Genomic DNA, 19,862 nt, shown 5'->3' with positions numbered 1-19,862 from the left:
CCATACATATAATTTCTACTAACTTGGCGCTGGAAGGTTCGGTAGTCGACCAGCATGTGTAAGAGCCTCAAACTGAAGCTGCCAAAATGATTTATTGTACTGTATTACAAATTTGGCCGCTCTCATAAGTTTACAAGCCAACATTCTTCGAAGAAAACATGAGCCAAAAAACTTTTTTCATTTAGTTGAAATAGAATTCAAAATCCCAAATAAAGAAACACTGGTAAACAGAAAACTGTGGTGTGCACATCCTGTTACTCTCAGTAACGGGATGTGATGGTCAGTGGTATCGAAAGTAGGCCTCAGATTATAGACCAGTCATGTTTCTGGGGTAATTCACGACTGAAAACCCTCACACACACTGATTTCTCAAGGAACTCAAGAGAAGGGTAGGTTGGATTTTGGTCTGCAGTTGGTTAAAATTTTGGGACAAAGACTGACCTCTTTATAATTCCAGCTACTTTACACTAGGACTGTGGCTCATAGCCAGTTGATAACAGGTTGGTGGTATTAAGAGACAGGAACCAGTAATGGGTTAATTTTGTTTGTGCATCCTTGCTGGGGTTTGAGAAACCAGATGAAAAAAAAAAAGTTAATGGATGAATCTAAATGCGTGTCAGTGTTTGTAGTTGTTCCTGAGGTTTCTGGGTTGTTTTTGGTCTCATCACTCAAAAACTTTCTTCCATTAGTTTTGAGGCACTAAAGCAGTTCTGACTTTCCTCTGGCTACCAGACCATGTAGAAAGGTTTTGTTTTTTGCTGTGAAACCTATCAGGTTTACCCTTTCTTGGAGTTTTCTTTGCATCTTGAATGATTTCTCTGGCAGATGTTTTTGAAACATACATTTTGGCTACCTGACTGTGGTTTGGTATCAACAGATCACTAATCATCCAGTTCTTTATCAATTTGAACTCCACTAATCTGCATTTCCGAGTTTTTGGATGTATTATTCTAATCCTTGTCCTGTGTTCTAATCACCTTCTCAAGTCCTTTGAGAATTCGTTTGCTTTTCCACGGCTCAGAATCCAGTCAGTCCCATTTCCACACTGGGTGGCATAAACAGGGGTTTGGCAGGAGCCCTGAGACGCACTGAAACTTTAGCCAACACATCTGTGTGATGATAAATTACTTTTCTTGAACACAAATCATGAGGAAAACAATTTGCATGATCAATCATTTTCACAGAAATGGCCAGTAGGTGAGATGTTCTTCCAGGCTCTGTAAACTCAACTGCAGTGTCAAGTCTTTGGTGGAAGAAGCCAATTCTTTTGAAAACCTAATGTTTACTGACACGACCAGTAGAACAGGTGCTTTAATGGTCACTGTAAATGCTGACGTGTGAAGATGAGTGATTAGGATCAATAAAAATAAATCGACTGACTGCAAAAATCAATACCATTTCCTGCGCTTTAGCCAATTCCAACTATTTTCCTTAATGTTCAATCCTGTAATGATGCTAAGAAAGACCGAAAACAAACACATTCATGTTTATGGCTGTTCTTTCATTCACACTTCCTGTATATATACTTCTTCCTGTAGATACTTCTATTGTACATACATTAACCTAGTTGATATTTTAAGTCACTAATGAACATTTATTAGTCTGGAAACTGTTTGACCCTTTCAAATGATGTGGATGTACTAATATTATGAACCGGAACAATGGTTTATATATCCAGGTTATGGAAATCGTCCACTTGATGCCAGACAGTTCCTTCCTTGGAAGAGAGATAGTTTTTAAAAAAAAAAAGAAAGACAACATCCCAGCACTAAAACATCATTTCAAAGATGATTTCTGGAAAATGTGAAGCAGAAACAAAGATGGAGAGACCTCCACCTGCTGAAGCGTGGAAGCATCTCCTCCTTCAAGACGCCTAAAACAAAAACACAGCAGATCCAGGAGCAGCTAATTTATTTTACTACTCTCAATAACTTGAAACGATCAACCATTGACATTTATAACACAATAGGGGGGAAAGGAGGGGGGGGGTCCTATGACCTGTGCCATTACACACACTGCTGATTAAACAATCAGGACCCTAACAATCACACTCATCGGATTGTAAGCAGCCAGTGGGCCACAGAGAATAACAAAGAAAATGCATTACTTTATAAACTAGGCTTTCATCTGAAATATTATATATTTATAAAAACGGACTGACAATATTCATTAAGAACCTATACGATGTCATATAGGAGGAATCTGTCTAAAATGCAGAGAGGTTTTATATGACCTATGGTCATTCCAACCCCCCCTCATGCGCACACACGCACACGCAGACACACACACTTTCTCTTGCTCTCTCTCCCAAGTGTTATCTATGCAAAATAAAGGGCTCTTGCATTACAATTTCTGATTGGGTAATTCTTTTTCTAACAAAATATGAAAATCTATAGAAAAAAATCTTTCAATAAAAGGTAGATATCAAAAAATGAAAATGTTGGCTCTCCAAGATCATTCAGTTCGGAAACCAAATTCCAGCTAAAGGAAATTGCACTTGAGCAGCTGAAATAGTCCATGACGGCAGCGCCGCGTCCGCAGCGAGAGGAACCTTTATTTCTTGCGGGCGTGCTTGTATTTGTCCACGTAGGCCTTCACCAGATTGGCCACCTTACTGGAGTTCACCTCGCCGCTCTTGCTGTGACAAACCTAAAAGAACAAAGACAACAGACGTCAAATAAACTTTCAAGCAAGCAATAGATCCCAACTGGAAGTTGAATATGGGATGTTTCGGTTTCTAAGATGCCTCACCAATATAGAGGAGACATAAACACAGAGCAGTGTGAGTGGGTAGCAACAAGTGTCAGGATGGAACGAAACACTGCCAGCTTTAGTTAATGTCACTGACTGTCTTACTTTCTATTGGATTACAGCAAAATCAGCCATAATAGGTCTTTTGTTTCTTGTTTATTTCCAGGAACCAAGCCACCACAAGTTATTTTCAGTGAACAGTGTTTTGTAAACTGTGCATTTGGTCTGTGAGAACACAATGCAGTGAATGGGGGTCGGGCGGGTCCACTAGTTTACCTTCTCGACTGCTTTGCGAACAATCTCTTTGTACTCCTCCTTTGAGATCTCCTTCCTTTGGTAAAAGGGTTTTATGGCCATCTTCACTTCATTTATAGCTTTCTCTTGGATCTGATGTTTCTGCAGCAGAGAGAGGATGTAACATTACCGCTACTTGAAGTTAAACCGACAGGAAGACGAGTGAGTGACACATGGAAGGCAGGCTGATGGCAGTGGGCTACCTTTTCTTTTTTGGAGCTGTCAGCTTGAGCCTTGTTGTGATGGCTGGGCTGAGTGGTGGAGGATGGGAGCACCTGATTGGGTGCCAGCTGGCCCTGCGTTGCCACAGCGATACCAGCTTTGGTTGGTGTGGGCAGAAGGGCAGATTTCCCATAGCCCACCATTGTACTGGACATCTGGGGAGAAATCAACACATGGTAACAGTGTGGAGATGAGAACAATGCTGCCAAGAACAACAACTGATCATTTCATTTTGAAAAGGCTGAATGCGCTTCATCTTATTACGTATTTTATATGATGGAGCGTATACCTGTGTGGTGTAGCCATCAGATGGAGCTGCTGCTGTCTGGCTGCCTTGCTGCATGGGTGGAGGTGGTGGGGGCGGGGGTGGGATGACCTGAGCACCAACAGCAGGTACCTGGAGGAGGGGGACAGCAGGGTGCAGATGCACAGGGACCTGAGGGGGCAAGCCATACGGCGCTGCAGGCTGCAGGCTGACAGGCAGGGCTCCTCGCGGGCCCTGCATGGGGTAGGGATGGTGGAGAACATTCAGCTGAGGAGGAATCATGTTCATCACGGGCACAGCAGCACTCCCCGGGACTGCCTGGGGGGGAGGCTCACTTTTGGGAAGATCTGTAAGGCATGAAATACAAAAAATTACTAATTGTCATCCATTGTTAAAGTCAATGAGAATGAGGTGTGCCTTATAATCCAGTGCGCTTTATAGTGCGGAAAATACTGTACTCATTTGTTCCCTACATCTGATCCCTGAGGAGCGGTGGGCGGTTGAATTACTGACCTCATGATAATCTGACGACGCTCTCAGAACGTTAGGGACAGTCCACAAGCAGTTTTTGCTTACAAAAATGTCACTGAATCACCATTAAACCAATGGTTTGCAATTGACATTCAAATGGGATCATCAGGAACTACACGTCTAATATTTTATAGATAGAACTTCATTCATTCAGATTCAGCAAAGAGCTCCTCCTTAGGAATTCCCTTCTGCTCCTTTTCACACAGGTGGTGTTGCTGCACTATTATTGTGTTCGTAGCCAGCGGTGAAAAAAACGGCGCTGAATTAGCACCTGCATTAAACAACGAGCCACAAAGGTAATCTTGTTGCCTGAAAATACAAACGTTTGAAAATCCGCTCCAGAGTCTGATCTTTTGAAAATGTCACAAAACTGAAGCCTTTGTTTACTAATGACTGTCATTAGCACGAGACACATCACCTGGGTTAATCTGCTGAGTCGTTCTTTTTGGGAGTTTACTTAGGCGAAACCAAACAACCACTACACAAGCACATGACTCAACAAAGTCTGCAGCTAATCATTGCCCTGGCAATTAGAACGTAACGCTACTGCAGTAGCAGCAGTGTGTCGGTCAGTAACAGGGTTTTAATGGTTGAGGTGAACAATGAGGGTTGTGACCTGCTGCTGCTGCCGGCTGCTGCTCCTCGTCTGCTCGGTTCCAGTTGCCCGATGCCCCCCTCTCCCTCTTGGAGTAATAATCCTGAACGTCTGCAGGGAGTGTCCTCCTCACGGCCCAGCTGGACGCCGATGACCAGCCTGATCGGTCAACCATTGAGTCTCCTGGTTCTGAGTCTTTCCTCCGTCCACCGCCCCGGTTTTCGTTGAAGCGGCTGTAAGAGTCGTTTCCTGAATTGTTGCCTGTACCTGAGAAAAGGTTTCTGGGTTGCCAACGGTTGTCCGATGCCTCTTCCGGCTGACTGAAGAAGCTACGATTATTGCCAACACGCCCTGCGCCGCGTCCGGACTCAAACCCGCCACGGGGCCGAGGCTCTCCTCTCTTCCCGCCACCGGTGCGGTGTTCTTCCCATCGTGAGCTGCCGCTGGAGTCCCGGGTCCGGCTGTCAGCTTCCCGGGTCTTCTCCGTGACCCAGTCAGGGTTATCTGACCAACCCTGCCGGTCAGGAGAACTCCCTGAGGGCACGCCATTCTCAAAGCGTCCAGCGCCTCTATGACTCCTCCGCCCCTCACCAACAGACCCACTGCCCTGCCCTGACCTCCAGCCACCTCTGCGGTCCCTCCGCAGTGGAGACTGCTCTCTGGACGGTGGGCGCTCAGGAGTTGGCCCCCGTCTGTAAGACCTTGTTCTGGATCGTGACCTTGACCGGGACCTAGAACGACTCCTGGATCGGCGTCTCCTCCGTTCACGACTGTGCTCCCGTCTGGAGTAGTCCCTCTCACCATCTCGCTCCTTGTCTCGTTCTCTGCTGCGAGCCCGAGATGGACGGCTAGAGGGGGGGCTGCCGGTACCTTCTCTGGATAGCGAACGCCTGGATGATTCTCTCTTCGGGGACCAAGTAGAAGTTGGAGAGTGAAAGCGAGAGCGCCGCTGTCTGCCGTTCTTTCTCTCCGGGCTCCTCTCTCTGCCCCGTTGCTCCTTCTGGCTGTCGTCTGTGGTCACATGGCTGGAAGAAGCAGGATGTTCTGCAGCAGCTGCGGCAACACCGTCCTTTGGTTGTTCAAAAATAGTAACGTTACCACTGTCACTACTGGGCGAGCTGCAGTCCATGGCAACAACTTTAGTGTCATCCTTTGACTGACTGTCATCTTTGTTTCCTTTTCCAGAGAAGTCAGTGACTGGAAGTGTTTCTGAGCCAACTTCTGCATCAGCGTCCTCAGCGGTTTCCAACTCTGGAACGGCAAAGTTATTCTGTGACTGTTCAACAGGGACAGGAAGTGGTTGGGGAGAGTTCTCATGTGATTCAGCTTTCACATCCTTTGAAGATTCTTCACTGATGAATTCTCCTGCTTCTGCACCCATCTCCATGTCATCATCCTGCTCATCACAGTGTTGAGACGAAGGGTTCTCCAGCGGAGTTCTCTCAGAGGTAGAGGGAGACGGTGAGGTCTCGGTCTCAGTTTCCTTCTGTGCACAAACGTCTGGGCTTGTTGTGTCTTCAACTTCCATCCCTTGATCGCTCTCAGGCTCAGCTTCTAACAGTCCTTGTTCAGGCTCTGAAGGACAACACGTGTCGTCCTCATTTGGTTTGAGTTCATGTTCATTAGATTGTTCCTGAGTCTCATCAGTGACCTGTTCCACATCATTACTTAAAGGTTCCTGAGCAGAGTTCAAACTGTCCTGGTCTTCATTGGAGCTCTCTTCAGTTTTAGATTGTGGATGCTCTGAGTTGTTCAGATCCTGCTCTTCATTAGTTTTTTCTTCTTCTTCTTCCTCCTCGTTCTCTCCTTTGTCACCCTCTTGCTCCTCCTCCTCCTCCTCCTTCTCCTCACTTGGTGCTGGGCTGCTACCACGTTCTGGAGACTGTTTTTTCCTTGTTTTCCTTTTGCCACTTGCCTTCCGGTTTGTTATCCATTTACCCTTCTTCTTGGCCGGTGCCTGAGAAGCCTTGTCTGGCTTGGCAGACTGGTCCACAGGGGAGTCGGAATCTGATGAGCCTGAATGTGGTGTCGACGGGTCCGATGCAGGAGTCTCCTCAAGGGTTTTACTGTGTCGTCCAGATCGCCTGGCTGGTAGAGACTCAGCGGCTTTAGGAGAGGCTTTGGATGCTGAAGCTCGACCCCCTCGCTTCTCTCCTCCTTTGGGACACGTAATGGCACAAACAACGCCTTCAAACCCTGTGAATAGATGAGGGAAGTGATATGTGCAGGCCCTACCAGCATTTACAGACACAATCACCAGTTTATTTGATGCTTCAAAGGCCTGCTTACAGGTTTTTTTTTTGTCATTGTAGCTTATTTTTGAAAGGCAGATTCCTTACGTTTGTATTTCTCCTTTACATTTTATATCTTAAATTGTTTTGTATGCACGTACAGGAACAGTCAATAGTTCAGACACAGGAACAGTGTCCACAATTTAGACTTTTACAGTGTGTCAATGAAATAAATAATAATGCAACTTACTTTTGTCAAGCTTTGTGGTAAATCCAAAAGCATTACTGGGCTAAAAAGTTCCCTGAAGACATTCTCCTCTCATCCAAGAGGCTTCTTCAGTCCACATAGAAGAGGACAGGCGTTTGAAAGTTTGGGTGTACAGGAAACCAACACACATGGACCAGTGACCTGGTCCATGTGTGTTGGTATTTGACTCTAACCGTTCACCAGAGCACAAGTTAGGAGTCAGGACAATCGCCACTGACACTTCATGTCACTCATGACGACCACCGTTGGGGTAGTCAGACAGGTCATGGCAACAGTCACTGGATACTGACTACACCTCACAAAAGAAGGTGAGGCAACACCAACCACCACCAGAACTAAAGAAGCCTCTTGGATGAGAGGTCGCATCTTCAAGGAACTTTCTACACGTCCAGTGGATTGATTTATTGCTGTAGGGTAATCATGACCAAGCTGAATGAAAACCTTTCTATGAAAATGATTATACTGAAATATTGTCACTTAAAACTCACCAAACTGACTGGGACCCAAAATTGAAGTTGAGGTAAAGGGAGATGAGGTGAGTCCAAATGGAATTGGGCTGCGGTTCCAACCCGAGGAATTGAAAGGATTCTGCCTGTAAAACCGACAGGAAAAACACAAATTTGGATGAAATTCAATTCAACCACATTTTGAGATTTTGTCTTGTGTCACTGCATTAATTCTCTGAATGTTTATACCACCTTTCAATCAATAAGAAATACACAAATATACATGAGAGCAATTCACATGTTCTTTTTCTCCCAGTGTCTTAATACAGTTTAAGACAGCACAACATCAACTACAACAAGCGCAGTGTTAATATGAGTACAAAGAATATAGACCAATCAAATGACTGACATCCTGTCATTCCTGTAACATGACTTTCATTGATTCACCAAATTCTACATTCTCTCTCTCTTCAAATTCCAATTATTCAATATGCTACCATATCCCAGGAGCTTCATCGTGCTACAAAAAGGTCAACAAATCCATAAACCATAACATGGCATCAATTTAACACGAAACCAAAGTTTTTATTGCATTACTGTTTATTTTTTGCTCAGAATAAAAATGTACAAAACAGGATTAAAAGATGAAAATTAAAAGGGAAATCTCAAAATATGAAAAAAACTGTGTCTAATTATTTAAATTTGTCATCTAAATGTCCTAGTTATCATCCAAACTGGTATTTTCTAACACTCCTTGCATGAGTACACACACAGTATATTTATGGCGCTGCTATGTGGCATCACAGAGAAGCTTTTCATCTCCTTTTTTCTCCACTTACGTCAAAGTCTTTCGTGCCAATATGGCTTTGGGGACATAAATCACAGCAACACCAAAGAGGGTAAACTGATTGATATTAGTGTTCAACTGGAGATTTCTTTACCTGGAGGAGCCATCAGCAGGAACCGGAGCAGCAGCAAACAGCCATGGATAATCTTGCACCTGTGGTTTGCACTGTTTGAACTCAGTGTCACATGGTATGTCCTCTGCTGTCCAAACAGGGTCTATACTGCAGGAGGATTAAGAACGAGTCATTCATGAAACACTGTCAACTGCATTGTCGGAAATGTAGTTGTTGTTTTTTTAAAATTTATTTTTACACATTCCGACCGTTTATACTCTCGTGGGCCACATAACATGATGTGGTGGGCCACATTTGGCCCCCGGGCCTTCAGTTTGACACATGTGCCCTAAACTATTCTCTAACAATATCCTGAATACAAACATCTCTACTGTATATTGAAGAACCTTGGAGCCTTATGCTCCAAGGTGCTTAATTAAATGTATAGTTGTGATCAACTCGACCCTCGTAAACTCAGTTACTGAAGAAAAAAAAAAAGCTTAGAGACTAATAAGAAGACAGATAATAATCATGTCAGAAGATTCAGATGTGATGACCACACTGCCTTACTGTGGAAGGACTTACACATCTTGAGTCGATGCTGTCGTTAAGGTGACAAACGGTGGCCACGTGCAACACTCTGTTCCTTTCACCTGGAAAAATACATCAAGGATTAGATGAACATTAACATTCCACATCAGAAGCTTTTCACAGTGAACAAAGACTGACCTTCTTCCTGCTCACTGGCGAGGAGTGATCATCTTTACCTGAAAACACATTTAAAGACCATTACAAGTTGTTTACAAGGTATAAATGACTCAAGCATTTGTTCCGGGGGAGAAGGATTTTTGACATACATTTTCTCACAGGTCGTGGTGCTTTGGTTTTTGTGGCCACCTTTTGTCGTCTCAATCGTCTTGCTGGTTTAATCCTGGGGGGGGGGTGAACATTTTCTGTGATTGTTGGTTTGAGTCTATAGAACTTGTCTATATGTTTTTTAATCTCTTTAAAGAATTTTAACACTGGATTAAGTTCTAACCTTATTCAATTATCTATTTCAAATCTTTTTCCACACTCACTTCAGACAGACTTTGTTTCCGAGGCGACAGCAGCAACTCTCAGCTTTAGGCTGTGTTACCCGCTTCGTTACTGGAACCTTGGGATGACAAAACAAGTGTGGTTGCCTTACATTAAAATCAAAATAACGCTTAAATTGAAATTTGGTTAAAATACTCTTAAAAATGCTTTGAAATACAAATTACTTGGGAAATGTTTACTGCAGGTTTTGAATTACAGTGTTAATTGCAAACAGACAGACATATGCAGTCATGAACTTAACACTGTAGTGAACTTAACCAAACTTTGTACAAAGAGCAGAAAGATTTTGCAGTTTACGGTGTGGGATTATGAACAGCAATAGATCAGAAGCAACACTGATGTCACCCATACTGACCTTCACACCGCTCAGATTCTCATCCCATTCGTAAATGTGAGTGAAAGGTCTTCTGTCCACAGGACAGGAAGGAGTCAACTGCAATTTTTAAACAAATTCAATAAATAAAGCATTAATGTTAGCATGAAATTCATCAGTTTATGCAGTTTATGTTAGTATAAATTTTTATTAGGTTTTCCACTTTCAAGTCAACATCAATTCCACAATGTTATCAAGCACTGAGTGTCACCTCTGCCCATGTGAGGAGGCACCCGAGGCAGAAAACATGGGAGCAGCTGTCAGGCATGGCGAGCTTGACTCCAGCGAGGACGCCCAGGCAGATGGGACACCTGTCTGCCTCCTCAGCATCCGCCCCATCAGGTGGGCCTGAAAACAGGAGAGGACACGGAACACAGCAAACAGCTATCAAAAGATCGGCTCCACTTTGCCCTAAGAAAAGTCAGGTCAACAATCGTGCCAATTTATTTTACTCCATTTAAAGCCAGCTGGCTATGTAACTGAGGTGGGTAAACTCCTTCACCTACACGGTGCTCCGATCAGCAAGTGAAACATTTGGCACCAATCAAGTGGCACCAATCTCCCTCATCTGCCTCATCCAGTTATACATTGTCGCAGTGAAAATTAAAAAGTTGTGTTACTCTTGACAGCAAGAGCTAATGAGTTATACAAGACTGACTCACAAACTGTCAAATGCAAATTTTGTAATACATTTTTCCCTTTGTCTTTAGATTGTCACCCTTAACCTCAACTTGTCACCAGTGGATCTTAAAACTGACAAACATTTTTAATACAAAACATTTTTAATACAAAATAACTTGTTTAAATTTTGTTAGAATGATTTGAGCTTGCCCCTCAAAGAAACCTAAATAAAAAAACAATCAGCATTAAAATAATGATCATTTAAATGCAAATGACCCTTGACCTTTACATGGACTAACTACAGCTGTCGGGTCATAAACTCTCCCCATCGTGAAAACACAAACTGTTGTGTCAAGTCTCACCACTTCCAGGTCCCGTCATGTCTGCCCTGGGCTGATCACCACTGTAAAAGACAGAAGAGCAGAAAATGAAGATGTATTGTTAATACACAAGTGAGGAGCTCAAATGTTTAAGCACCACATTAGCTTAGCCCACAAAGATATTTCCATGAAATCTCATTAATACACCACTAACAGATGAGTGAAAATACTGTGGCAAACCAAACAAATGAAAAAGTTCAAAAACCTGTCACATTAACATTCCGTCAACTATCTGAAAGAGTCAGCAACAGCCATTGGCCTAAAAAGTCAAACTACACTGATATGGACCACTACCTTTATCAAAGCAGCATAACAGCAGAATTACATAAAACAGTCATTGTCATAAAAATCCACTGTGCCTATCAATGTCGAAATCAGGAACTTGAAGAAGCAAATTTTGTGAATCACATCTTTAACGCTCCAGCAAAGAGTGAAACTTCATTAAATTCTGTCCATTGAATGAGATGTTCAGACCATAGCCCATCAAATCCTCACGGATGAACAATTAGTGTAACCCGGTGTTTTCCTATAATGCACCCTCACTGTTCAAGTATGAAAGTCACTATTAAAATTTCCAAAGATCATTAATGTCAATGGTCTGCTAATAATTTTCACCTGAAAGCTGCATGAACACTAAAACATGGGCTTGTTCTGAGTTACTAACTAGAGCACTGAATCCTCTGGACCTTCCTCACTGGATCCTCCTCATTCTTCAAGGAACGTCAACACACAGGGACATGAAACTAAGACCTGCCACTGATGCAGGTAAATTTCCTGTGTGGGCAGTATATCACAGATGTTACCTGACACAGTGGCAGGTAAACATTTCTACCAATGATACATAAAACTATCTTGCAACACTTGTGTGCCTGAGAGACACACCTGCGGGCACACACAGCAGACTGGTGTGAAGTGATATCCACTCACTCTATCCTTCTCTGCCTTTGATTGGCTCTGATCCAGACGTATTTGACTCGTATCAGCCATCATCCAAGCAGATGCAGAGAAGGAATATCATATCACCCTATAAGTTACTAGCAGCAAACTGGTATTAACAGTTTTTTTTAGTATGTGTCAGTATCTGAAGAATCTGAATAGCGTAGAGACCGGAAAAAGGAAAAAGAAGTGACAAAAAAAAACGATGAAGGAGGAGACACACCTTCTAGGACGTTTTGCGAGTCATGGTGATAAGGGATTTCCAAGAGACGGGTATGATGCAGCCTCACACTTGTTGTGTCACCAGCATGGCAGGGAAATCATCGACACGACGTGTTTACCATTTGAAATAAGAACATGAAAATGGAAAACATCTGAGACCAAGAGCAACTGTCACAGCCTCTGTGTGGCGATGTCCTGGCCTAAGCCGGAGCCTCTCCATAGACTGGGGAGTACCATCCAACAAAAGTCTGGGTGTTGTGGCACCACGACTCCATCAGGAGATGACTGAGAAGAAGAGGGTGGTAACTGTTTCAGGCTGAAGTGAGGAGTCAGATGAAGAGGATGTAGTTTGAATAATGAAGCATCTCATGTTCTGTTCAGGGACCCTTGCCTATTGTGAGATATTTTTTAATCTGTTGAATTGAATTCCAGTTGAATTGCTGAATCACTCAGCCACTCATTAATATACTGTATTAAAATAATTCAACTATATCAAAATAATTCTCCAACTTTGCTCTGGACTGTTCTCTAATTTTACATACTCTATCTAAATGAAATGTATAGCAATTAATGCATACGGAAAACAAAAAGGCAAGTTATTATTTTGGCTGGTAAAAAATATACTTGACTGATGGATTTTTTTTCATCTACCAGTTCACTTGGCTGGTGAGTCAAAAACTTAATTTTCGACCCTGGACATCAAAATGAAGGGTAGTGTCATGGTATCATAACTTCATTTGGCAACACTGTATGCTTATGGTCCATAACAGGCAAAACACAAAAGAGTGACGGTAAATCCCAACAAAGCAGAGGTAAAAGTTGGGATTTACTAGTAAATGTCCACCATGGGCTGCAGTGTGTCAGCTAATAAAGCTGGCACCTTCCCAAGGCAATGTTGTATTTTGCTTACAGTCATGCCAACTACAATCAGAAAATCACAGTAATTGGTAATGAGTAATTACTTCTTCTTTTCCCTTCAGAGGTCGCCACAGCGAATCAGTTGCCTCCATCTAACCCTGTCTTTTCCTCAGTGACACTGTCTCCAAACAACATCGCTAGTCTCACCACAGTTTTGTACACCTTTCCTTTCATTTTAGCTGAAACTCTTCTATCACACCTGACACTTTCCTCGACCCATTCCATCCTGCCTGTACACACTTCATCTCTTTTCCACACTCTCCATTGCTCTGGACTGTTGACTCTAAGTACTTAAAATCCTCCACCTTCTTGATCTCTTCTCCCTGTAACCTCACTCTTCCACTTGGGTCCCTCTCATTCACACACATGTACTCTCTTACTGCAGCTGACCTTCATTCCTCTCCTTTCCAGGACAAACCTCCACCTCTCTAGCTTCTCCTCCACCTGCTCTCTGCTCTCACTACAGATCACAATGTCATCTGAAAACATAGTCCATGGAGATTCCTGTCTAATCTCGTCTGTCAGCCTGTCCATCATTGTAGCCAAATAGAAGGGGCTCAGAGCTGATCCCTGATGCAGTCCCACCTCCACCTTGAACTTCTCTGTCACACCTACAGCACACCTTATCACTGTCTTACAGTCCTCATACATGTCCTGCACATACTTCTCTGAAGCTCCAGACTTCCTCATACAACACCACAGTTCCTCTCTGGGCACGCTGTCATAAGCTTTCTCTAGATATACAAAAACACAATGCAGCTCCCTCTGGCCTTCTCTATCAACATACTCAAAACAAACCGCATCTGCATCTTTTTTTGGAATGAAACCATACTGATGATCATAAATGCTCACTTCTGCCCTTAGTCTAGCTCCAACTAGTCTTTCCCATAACTTCATTGTATGGCTCATCAGCTTTATTCCTCTGCAGTTGCCACAACTCTGCACATCTCCCTTGTTGTTAAAAATGGGCACCAGCACACTTCTCCTCCATTCCACAGGCATCTTCTCACTATCTAAGATCCTGTTGAACAACCCAGTCAGAAACTCTACTGCCACCTCTCCTAGACACTTCCAAACCTCTACAGGTATATCATCAGGACTGAGTGCCTTTCCACTCTTCATCTTCTTTCAATGCCCTCCTCAATTCATCCTGATAAATCTTGTTACTTCCTGGTCCACAACAGCAATCTCTTCTAGTTTTTGTTCCCTCTTATTTTCCTCGTTCATCAACTCTTTAAAGTACTCTTCCCATCTTCCCTTCACACTACCGGCACCTGTATATACACTTCCATCCCTATCCTTAATCACCCTAACCTGCTGCACGTCCTTCCCATTTTAGTCTCTCTGTCTTGCCAACATATATAGATCATTCTTTCCCTCCTTACTGTCCAACCTAGCATACAAGTCATCATAAGCCCCTTGTTTGGCCTTTGCTACCTCTACTTTCACCTTACGCTGCATCTCCCTGTACTCCTCTCTACTCTCATCAGTCCTCTCAGTGTCTTAGCTAGCCTCTTTCTCTGTGTACACTCCTGTACCTCCTCATTCCACCACCAAGTCTCCTTATCTACTTTCCTTCCAGATGACAAACCAAGTACTCTCCTACCGGTCTCCTTGATCACATTACCAGTAGTTGTCCAGTCATCTGGAAGAACCTCTTGACTACCCAGAGCCTGTCTTAACTCCTTCCTAAAAGTCATGCAACACTCTTCCTTTTTCAGCTTCCACCATTTTATCCTGTGCTCTGCCTTTGTCCTCTTCATCTTCATCGCCATCAGAGTCATCCTACACACACCATCCAATACTGTTTGGCTACACTCTCGCCTACCACTACTTTGCAGTCATGGAGCTCCTTCAGATTACACTGCCTACACAAGATGTAGCCTACCTGTGTGCTCCTACCTCCACTCTTATAGGTCACCCTATATTCCTGCCTCTTCTTTGCCATAGCCATTTCCAACCTTTTTGCAAAGTCAACCACCATCTGTCCTTCTGCATTCCTGGATACCAAAACTGCCCATCACCCTCATCACGTCTGCTTCCTGCACCAACATGTCCATTGAAGTCTGCAACAACGACAACTCGCTCACTTCTGGGTATGCTCTGCATCACTTGATCAAAGTCCAGCCAGAATTTCTTATTCTCCTCCTGCTCACATCCTACCTGTGGAGCATACCCACTAACAACATTGAACTTCACACCTTTGATTTCTAGCCTAAGACTCATCACTATCTGACACTCTTTTTATCTCCAGTACAAACTCTTCAAGATAACTCCTACTCCATTTCTCTTCCTATCTACACCATGATAGAACAACCCTGCTTCTAAACGTCTAACCTTGCTACCTTTCCACCTGGTCTCCTGGACACAGTATGTCTACCTTCCTCCTCTGCATCATGTTGACCAACTCTCCACCTTTTCCTGTCATAGTTCCAACATTCAACATCCCTACTCTCAGTCCTATACTCTTGGCGTTCCTCTTCTCACTCTTCCTACAAACACACTTTCCTCCTCTTCTTCGACCAACAGCAGTCCAATTTCCACAGACACCCTGTAGGTGAACAGCACAGATGGCGGTCGTTGTTATCCCAAGCCTCGACCGATCCAGTATGGAAGTCATAGATTTGAGTCGCATGTTTGATTTGGCAAAAGTTTTACGTCGGATGCCCCTCCTGACAGTGTTACTACACGTACAATTTACAGATGAGTCTTTGGTTCCTTAGCAAAAAAAAACTAATCAGAAGTTTCCCTCAGATTTAAAAGTACAAATGCCTATGAAAAGACCAGAAATACTCGTTACGTTGTTTATCTAAGTGCTCAAGTATTACAAAAACAAAATGGTAGTGTCTTTACGGATATAAATAGTGTTGAATATTTTAATAACATGCAAGGAAATAAAATGAAGCAAGGAAAATAGAAGAAATGGTGCTATGCTGGTTATGAGAGAGAAGTGGGACAAATTTAGCTAGACAAAAAGGTTATCTCAATGCAGGAGCCAATGTCAACTCAGAATTTTCAATAGTCTTCCCGCAGATAAATGTCAAATAAAAACAACAAAGATGAGTAATCTCACCTGTAATGATAAGGTGTTTTAATTTGAGGCTATTCTTGCATGAATACAGGCCTATGCTGCAACCCACCAGATTCCATATTTTAAATTTATGTTTGTTGAATTACTAAATTGGGTTGATCAGCTTGCTGTAATCTGCATACATGCGATGCATACAGTAGATAACAATGAAGCATTGTGCACATGAAGCTCACAGACCATTGCTAAGTTTGATTGATGTGATGAAATAGCTTTAATAATTTCAATCTGACAGTGAACTGCTAAAAGGAATCTTACCATAATTGATTATCAGTAATGTTAACCTGATGTTCTAGAATGAGTTGAATGAGGTACCAAAGTATGGCAGACTTAATATATAGTACTTCAACAGTGTAAGAACTATTTGAATGATGAAAACAAATGCTCTGAAAATCCCAAAAATTATTTACAACAAAAGATAATGCATTAAAAGTTGTGTCAATGTTTTGACATGGAATAAAGTTCATGTAGGAATATGCCTGATTATTTTGAGCCATCTTATTGTCTGAACTAGAGTTGTTACCATGGTATAAAACTTGATTGCCATTCCTTTAACATTTACTGTTGCATTAATAAAAAACACATTCCTAAGCTATTCAGAAAACCATTAGGGATTCGTTCTTGTGGACAACCACTGATCTTGATTGTAGTTGAAGAGACACTGCTCAAGGAAATCATTTTATTTATGGGGTAATGGTAAATGTGACTTCCCCAACGCTTACTACAGATAATACCAGTGGAGTATATCCCAGAGATAATCATTGTACTGTGAGAATCTCATACCGTACCAAATCTAGTGATCATTGTATAACACTATGCTCCTGAATTTAGATGCATAGCAAAACCATGGTGGGGATTAAAACTCTGGTTTTAAGCGCTAAACCATTATTCTGACTTCACTTAGTACAACCCTCACATATATTCACCTCTGACGTTGTTGAGGAGTCAGTCTTTCACAACTTGTTATCAGGAGATCTGTAAACTCTTTTCAAGCTCTCAGATCTGGAATGCAAACTTAGTCTTGAGAACAATGTTGACTGACTCACTCATTGTTCCATTGAGCATCCAGGTATGGTCTGCTGCAGCTCAGATTGATTTAAACAGACTATACAGTAGTGAGTCCATGTTAGAGGAAAACCCGCTTCAGTCGCAGACATCGTGACGTGAAATCTGTTCAACAGCCTTGGTAATGTGTGGTTTGTAAATAGTGAAGTAGATACAGACCACTGATGACCAGCATTGCGCTCAAAGTGTCATATTAACGTCACATTTCCATTTTGCATACACGCGTTAATTTGAATCATTATGTTGACTCCGTGTAACTAAATTAAAAGCATTCATAAGGCAGCTATTGCTGAAAGCTAACTGTTTTTGCAGCCAACACGGCCTTGCGCCTGAAGACACAAAATTAGCACCAACTTGATCAACCAGTGCAAACACGACAGTAACATGGTGGCTCTTTCTGGTTAGCAGGACAGCTACAACGAGCTAAGTGGAAACTAAATACTTGTTGTCGTTGTTAGCTCGGCGACAAACGCTGCTAAACAGCCTCTAATATTAGCAACATTTATCCACTGAAGGTCATAAGTTAGCTAGCTATCCGCAAGCGGGTTTTAGCTAGAAGCTAACTAGCTTCTTGAACAACAGCACCTGCCTACGTCGCTTTTCTGCTGCTAATAGTTAGCTCTAGTGAGCAAACAGCGACTGTTCTTACTCACCTTGAAGCGCTGCTGCGCCTGATTCGTAACCACAAAACTGTTTCAGCACAAACCCCCGCCGCAAAACAATGACGAAACGCACTATCCGCTAATTGTTTTGGGTAAAACCGGAGCGCAGCTTTGAGAAACTATCAGCCACATGTCTGTGTGCTGGTTTCAAAATGGCACCGCTAGCGCCGCCAAGCGGAACCGCCGGGCATTACAGTACATAGTAGACCTCTGGACTGACCTGGAGATAAGCAGTAATTTATTTCATGACATTTTATAATGCAGACCATTTAACTAGCAGCTGGTAGTTTTGGGCACAAGCCAGTGTCTTTTTGTGCTAGTACCAAGCCCGGATAAAAACAGTGGGTTGTGTCAGGAAGGGCATCCAACGTAAAACTTTTGCCAAATCAAATCTATGACTTCCTTACCTGATTAGTTGAGGCCCGGGTTAACAACGACCGCCTTCGGTGCTTTCGCCTACAGGGTGCCGATGGAAATTGGACTACTGTTGGTTGAAGAAGAAGACGAGGAAAGTTTGATCGTAAGAAGAGAGAGAAGAGGAACGCCAGGAGTATAGGACTGCAAGTAATGACGTTCAATGTTGGAACTATGACAGGAAAAGGTGGAGAGTTGGTCGACATGATGCAAAGGAGGAAGGTAGACATACTGTGTGTACAGGAGACCAGGTGGAAAGGAAGCAAGGCTAGAAGTTTAGGAGCAGGGTTCAAGTTGTTCTATCATGGTGTAGATAGGAAGAGAAATGGAGTAGGAGTTATCTTGAAGGAGGAGTTTGTTAGGAATGTCCTGGAGGTAAAGAGGTGGAGGATTTTAAGTACTTAAGGTCAACAGTCCAGATCAATGGAGAGTGTGGAAAAGAGGTAAAGAAACGTTTATAGGCAGGATGGAACGGGTGGAGAAAAGTGTCAGGTGTGATGTGTGATAGAAGAGTTTCAGCTAAAATGAAAGGAAAGGTGTACAAAACTGTGGTGAGACCAGGGATGTTGCTTGGTCTAGAGACAGTGTCACTGAAGAAAAGACAGGAGACAGAGCTGGAGGTAGCAGAGATGAAGATGCTGAGATTCTCTCTGGGAGTGACCAGGAAGGATAGGATCAGGAATGAGTACATCAGAGGGACAGCACATGTTAGAGGTTTTGGAGATAAAGTCAGAGAGGCCAGACTGAGATGGTTTGGACATGTCCAGAGGAGAGATAGTGAATATATTGGTAGAAGGATGCTGAGTTTTGAACTGCCAGGCAGGAGACCTAGAGGAAGACCAAAGAGGAAGTTTATGGATGTAGTGAAAGAGGACATGAAGGTAGTTGGTGTGAGAGAAGAGGATGCAGAAGACAGGGTTAGATGGAGGCAATTGATTTTCTGTGGCGACCCCTGAAGGGAAAAGCAGAAAGGAGAAGATTGAAAACAAAAAACATGAATTAGTGTGTGTGTGTGTGTGTTCTGTATATCGAGTGAAAAAAGAATATCCACTGTGGATTAATAAAATTGAAGCTGAAGTTAAAATTGGAGCATTTTAAGTGGTTTTCCATTTCTTTCACCGACTTCTACTTTTTAGATTTCTCTGCTCATTTGTCGATTTCCATTCAGATGCAACAAACACTCACCAGCCACTTTATTATAAGTAAACCTTTTCAAATGTTTGGTAATAGCTACTCAGGCAAATGTATAGTCAAGACAATTTGCTGAAGTTCAATATTTAGCACCAGAATGGTCCAAAAACATAGGAAATATCCAGTGATGAGCAGTTAAGTGGAAAAAAAATTTTGACATTAAATGTCAGTGGAGAATGCACTGGTTTTTGGATGATGGAAAGGTAACAGTAACCCAAATAACCACTCTTTACAACAACAAAAAATACAGATTACCATCTCTGAATACTTAACTTGTCAAACCTTGAAGATGTGCTTCAGCAACAGAAGACGACAACACTGGGTGCATCCTGTTGGCTAAGAACAGGAATTGAGACATCAATTCGTACAGACACAAAATTGGACAACATTAG

At 42.7% G+C, this 19,862-nt stretch overlaps 1 protein-coding gene across 2 annotated transcripts; it reads right to left on the bottom strand.

Annotated features, from left to right (window-relative positions):
* Positions 1-222: 222 nt before the first annotated feature.
* On the bottom strand, positions 223-18,010 carry scaf11 (SR-related CTD-associated factor 11). Of its 2 annotated transcripts, none has more exons than XM_068307329.1 (15): positions 17,857-18,010; positions 10,957-10,997; positions 10,185-10,321; positions 9,956-10,033; positions 9,582-9,658; positions 9,360-9,433; positions 9,232-9,269; positions 9,088-9,155; positions 8,545-8,670; positions 7,646-7,749; positions 4,680-6,854; positions 3,557-3,879; positions 3,249-3,422; positions 3,028-3,147; positions 223-2,649 (listed from the first exon to the last, which is right to left on the bottom strand). In XM_068307329.1, exons 2-15 carry the CDS (start codon positions 10,973-10,975, stop codon positions 2,554-2,556), a joined length of 3,609 nt encoding a protein of 1,202 aa, XP_068163430.1. In that variant the 5' UTR covers positions 10,976-10,997; positions 17,857-18,010; the 3' UTR covers positions 223-2,553. The 2 variants fall into 2 exon arrangements, with proteins under 2 accessions (XP_068163430.1, XP_068163431.1); XM_068307330.1 differs by lacking the exon at positions 17,857-18,010 and adding an exon at positions 12,134-12,580.
* Between the last annotated feature and the right edge of the window lie 1,852 nt (positions 18,011-19,862).

Source organism: Antennarius striatus, chromosome 22 (genome assembly GCF_040054535.1).
Source record: "Antennarius striatus isolate MH-2024 chromosome 22, ASM4005453v1, whole genome shotgun sequence".
Lineage (NCBI taxonomy): Eukaryota > Metazoa > Chordata > Actinopteri > Lophiiformes > Antennariidae > Antennarius > Antennarius striatus.
This window is presented reverse-complemented; position numbering and strand designations above follow the sequence as displayed.